Genomic DNA, 5,058 nt, shown 5'->3' with positions numbered 1-5,058 from the left:
GCATTGGCGTCAGGTTGAGGGGGACGCTCGAAGGCTTTTGGAGTTGCTGGGTGATAATGGTGCGGGGGTCTTGTCGGGGGACAAGAACGACGAAGCAACCGGATGTGCGAGCAGTATCCTGGAGAAAATAGTGTTGCGTGACGCCGACCGCTTTTTGCTTGCGGACGTGACGAAGGTTGCGGAAGCGGCGGCAGTGGATCCCTTGGACGACATTCTCAGGTTCGATGACGAGGCAGGCGGCGAAGGGGCGTCGGGGGCAGACGCCATGGACACAGCCGGAGCCAACCCTCCGGGAGGGAAAAGAGGCACTGATCAAGGCGTGGATGAGATTGTCGTGGCCAAAGTAGACAAGTCCATCCAAGAGCGCTGCTTGCTGACGCGTCAGGTCCTGCAAAAGCTGGTGCAGCGGTTGGAAGATGAAGGAAAGAGACCGGGTGGAAGGGGGGTCCGCGGGACGGAAGAGGACGGTCACGGCCCGAGTACCAGCATGGACGGGCCAGCCCCACCAGCGCACGGGGTCGGCAGTTCTTTTACCGTTGCATCGGAGGGCGGGTCGGACCGCGCGGAGATGTTACAGGCCCGGGTGGGGTTCTTGCAAGATCGACTGACAGTAGCCCGAAGTTGCCAACAGAAGCTTTATCGGGGCCTCGTCCGAGCCTTGAAAGATCGACATCGGTATAGGAAGGCGGAGGATTGGGGCCTTGTTTCCCGACGGGGCGCCCAGGACCTGGGGCAGAAAGGGCTAAGGCAGGAAGGGGGGGAGGACGGGGGGAGCAACGGGCACATGGAGAGTGCGGGGTGTTGCCACGACGAGCATAAGATGGGCGGGCACAAACGGAAGCGGTCCCTCATTGGTGCCGAGGCAGGGGCAGACGGAAACGGGAAGGGGGAAGAGGGCGAGACGACGCGCGAGGCGCAGCTGACGGCCGCCTTGGACACGCTGCAAGAGCTCAAGCAACTGGTCGCAAGCCGGGGAGAGGAGCTGACGCAAATGAGGGAGGAGAAGATGGAGCTGAACCGACGGATAACAAGCCTGGCAGGACAGGGCCTGGTGGATGGGGGCGCCGGGAAGTCCGCGCCCGAGAAGCAAGAGGGGGGGGGGATCGGGTTCCCAGGGCGACTTTCGGAGGAGCAGCTCGTCCGCCAGCCCCCCTACCAGAGCCTGCTGTCGGAGAGAGACAATTTGCGCCGTGAAAGCCAGATGAAGGAACGGCAAGTGCTCAGTCTCCGCCAAAATGTGGGGGATTTGGAGGGCAAGGTCCGGTTGCTCGGCCGGAGCCGTCAGGCGGTTGTGGAGGCGGAGCGCGGGCACTTCATCAGCCGCACAGAGGAGCTCACGCGGGAGAATCAAAGCTTGAGACGCTTCGTGGACGAACACGCGTTGGAAATGGAGGCGAAGCGCGTCTTGGTCCGGCAGGCGGATGAGCTGAAGGTGGCCTTGGCGGAGGAGCGGGCCGAGGCCAGTGGGCTCCGAGCTATCACCACCCATCAAGCCGCCGAGCTCAAGGAAGCTCGGGCGCAATGGTCTCAGCTCCAAGAACAATTGAAAGCACGGGAGGACGAGGCGAAGCGGCTCTCGGAGCAGGTTTTGGCCCCCTTGGGGGCGGACGAAGCCCGGGAAGGGCGCCTGGCCGAGCTGACCCGGCAACTGGAGGAAGCTCAGGGAGAGAAAGAGGGCCTGGGCGCCTTCCAAACCTCTCTCTTTCAGGAGACAGAGTCACTCACGGCGGCCTACGAAAAGCTTTCCGAGAGCACCCAGCGACTCAAGCAGCAGGTGGAGGAGAAGGAGAAGCGGAACAATCGCCTGCAGGATGAGCTGTTGAAGTCCAAGGCTACCGAACAGATGCAAGTAGAGCGGGCATCGGCGCTGGAAAGACGACAGCAGGACTTCGAGAGGCTGCGGCTTGAACAAGCAGCGACAGTGAAGGAGTTACAGGAGCTGGTAGAGCTGTTGCGGACCCAATGTGCGGGGCTGGCGCAGACGAGGAGAGAGACCGAGGAAGGGGCGCAGGCGGACGCGGAGAAGCTGCATCAGGCCCAGCGGGAGGCAGACGAGGCCGCGCAAAGCCTGCGGGAGTTCCAAAACAAGCTGCTGGCGATGACGAGCAGAGCGGAGGACTTGAGCCGCGAGCTGGACAAAGTGGAGAGGGAAAGGTTCTTGCTGCGGGAAGAGGTGGGCTCCCTGACTCGAAAATTACAGAAGGTGCAAGTCAAAATTGAGCCTACACAAGGAGCGGGTGCCGGAGGCATGGGATTAAATTCTGCCACAGGTGGTGGCCGGGAGGCAGCGCAAAACGAGACACTTCTAAAGTTGTTGAATTGCTCTGTCTGCAACGTCCGCTGGAAGGATTGTGTTATTACCAAGTGCTACCATCTTTTCTGCCAGCCTTGCATTCAGAGCAACCTGAAAGTGCGTAGTCGAAAATGTCCAGCCTGTGGGAAACATTTTTCAGAGAATGATGTGAAGCCAATTTTCCTGACCTAAGCTCAAGATGGCAAACTGGTTGGGGAGGGGGCGACGGGGGGGGGATGGCGAGATGCCGGTGGAGCTCGGTAATGTACTTTTTAACGAATAAAATGGTCGAAGGATCCGCAAGACCTTTCTGCATCTTAAGTGTCTACGAGATAAATTGAAATTGATAGGACAAAAATGCCTGCAAGATAAGAAATAAAAGACAATTGCTTTGCTGCGTGACCGAGCGGATGAGGAAAAGATCTTGATTGCTTCGATTCCCAGCACCGCCGGCTATGGCTAAAAGCACGTCTGGCTATGCGTCCTTAAAGGCTAACGTCGTCTCTTTTTCATCGACGAGCTTTTCATGCCGTGTCGGCACACTATATCTACCGACGCGTCCTTGAACCCTGATAAGTCAAACATTTTATGCGCCGGGCGACCGGGGCCTCGCCGGAAACGGCAAACCGCAGCACGGAGCTTTTTGAACTAGGAAAAGGCTTTTGCTGGGCCCGACGGCGTCAGTCGTCTCAAGAGTCGCACTTCCTGCACGTAATGATAGGACAAGCATGCATTCTTGACGCGTGCAGCACATTTGAAGACGGTTACATGCTTTTCGCTGTTCAAAGACACACGATTTATGCTGTAGTTTGTCGTCTCCATGATGCAGAGGTAGTGAGGATGAAATTGTGCAGCAATTTTGGGGACTTATACCCATTTCCCACACTTCCATACACGCATGCAAAGGCTTTTCGCCCGACATTTTTTGAGTCTTGCGCATTCACATTGCCGACCTTGGCCACGCAGCTAAGGGAGCTTCCTCGGACTCGGTTCCCCAGCGCGGCGTAGAGCCCGAGCAGGATCATTCTCATGGAGAATGCTGCTCTCTCTGGGGGTCAAATGGCTTGTTCAATGCTATTTGGAACAGCCATAATAACATACTTGGGACTGGAAATTTCCCGCTTACGTGTACTTATGCGGGTAAGTCAAGTTTACGAATGCCTTCCCTTCCCCCCAAGCCCGCCCTGTTGCCGCCGCTCCAGTCCTATCATTTCCGTCACACTGCCCTCTATCGGAGCTCGAAACATCCTTTATCGCCGCCCTGAGGAATTGACATCTGACTTTAACCCGAACATCTGACGCCTATCAATTCAGGACGGCGTGGACCCTGCCTCCCGGCATGTCGCAAGCAAGCACTCCGAGCCCCTGGCATGGACGTTTCCGTCGCTCTACGCCTTTTTTCGGGACGTTGCTGCCTTAGGCTTGGTCTTGCTGGTGGCATTCATGTGCGAGAAATATCCACTTTTCCCCCGCGGAGAAAAATCCTGGGATGGCGACATGTATTGGTTCCTGTGTCTTCTCCTCCTGGTTGCCTCCGTGATGACCATGCGGAAGGGGAAGTGCACCGACATCCTCAACCGAGACCAGACCGAAGAGTGGAAGGGGTGGATGCAGTTTATGTTCCTCCTGTACCACTACTACAAAGCGGAAGAGGTGTACAATGCCATACGGATTATGATAACCTGCTACGTGTGGATGACCGGTTTCGGAAATTTCAGTTTCTTTTACATCAAGCAGGACTTCGGCGTGGTGCGCTTCCTCCAAATGCTTTGGCGGCTCAATTTTCTTGTCATTCTCCTTTGCCTGAGCCAAGGGAACACGTACATTCTGTATTACATCTGTCCTCTGCACACCTTCTACTTCCTCCTCGTCTACGCGACCATGCGCGTCTTGCCCAAGCACAACCACGGAAAATGGGATGTCCGCCTCAAGCTTTTGGGCGTGGGCCTCCTCATCTACGCGGCCTGGGACCTGTTTGAGGGCGAGGTCTTTAAGGTCCTCTTCAGCCCCTTCCTGAGCACAGCTCCCGTCATCGGCGCCAAAGCAGGCACTCTATGGGAATGGTATTTCCGCACCTCGCTGGATCACTGGTCGACGCTTCTGGGCATGATTTTCGCGCTCAATTTCCCCATGGCTACGCGCTGGCTGACAAAGCTGGAAGAGCAATCGTTGGGCGAGCAGGTGCGAGTGAAAGGTCTGACCGGGCTCTGTGTGGCCGCGCCTTTCTTGTGGTGGGTGTGGGAAATCTTTCCCCGCCCCAAGCTCGAGTACAACCTGACCAACGCCTACTTTGGCTTCATTCCCCTGTTGGCCTACATCTTCTTCCGGAACTTGACCCCGGGCCTGCGGGCGTGGCACTCGGCCTTGCTCCACGACATCGGGAAAGTAACCTTGGAGACCTACCTAATGCAGCACCACGTGTGGTTGACAAGCAACGCCAAGACGTTGCTGGTCCTCGTTCCGGGCTTCCCCAAGTGCAATTTGGTGGTGGTCTCTGTTATATTTGTCTTTCTGAGCAGGTACGTTGTTGCTCTGCAATTCGATGGGTGACACAACCGTCTCGACAAAGATTTCCGAGACACGTAACCCGTCCGTCTTCCCCCCCTTCCCCCTCGTTTCTTCCTCCCGCCCTCCCTCACCAGGCAAACCTTCTACATCACCATGTCGCTGCGGGGCATGGTCCTGCCGGATGACCGTCGCCGGTGCGTGACCGGAGCTGTAGCCACACTTATCCTCCTTGGCGCTCTCCTGGGCCTTGGGTGGGT

The 5,058-nt window shown here is 57.3% G+C and overlaps 3 protein-coding genes across 3 annotated transcripts; all 3 read left to right on the top strand.

Annotated features, from left to right (window-relative positions):
* Positions 1–3,656: 3,656 nt before the first annotated feature.
* NGA_2051500 (uncharacterized protein) lies at positions 3,657–3,951 on the top strand (the record flags this gene model as incomplete). Its single annotated transcript, XM_005855272.1, has 1 exon — positions 3,657–3,951. A coding segment is annotated over one exon (295 nt), but the record flags the coding sequence as incomplete, so codon positions are not given.
* Positions 3,940–4,131, top strand: NGA_2075300 (uncharacterized protein; the record flags this gene model as incomplete). Its single annotated transcript, XM_005855274.1, has 1 exon — positions 3,940–4,131. A coding segment is annotated over one exon (192 nt), but the record flags the coding sequence as incomplete, so codon positions are not given.
* A 507-nt stretch (positions 4,132–4,638) lies between these two features.
* On the top strand, positions 4,639–4,813 carry NGA_2073200 (uncharacterized protein; the record flags this gene model as incomplete). The annotated part of the gene is made up of 1 exon (XM_005855273.1): positions 4,639–4,813. A coding segment is annotated over one exon (175 nt), but the record flags the coding sequence as incomplete, so codon positions are not given.
* Between the last annotated feature and the right edge of the window lie 245 nt (positions 4,814–5,058).

The sequence above is a fragment of the Nannochloropsis gaditana genome (genome assembly GCF_000240725.1).
Source record: "Nannochloropsis gaditana CCMP526 unplaced genomic scaffold scaffold239, whole genome shotgun sequence".
In the NCBI taxonomy this organism is placed as follows: Eukaryota; class Eustigmatophyceae; order Eustigmatales; family Monodopsidaceae; genus Microchloropsis; species Microchloropsis gaditana.
The sequence above is the reverse complement of the archived record's forward strand: the minus strand, read 5'-3'. Positions and strand labels throughout refer to the sequence as shown.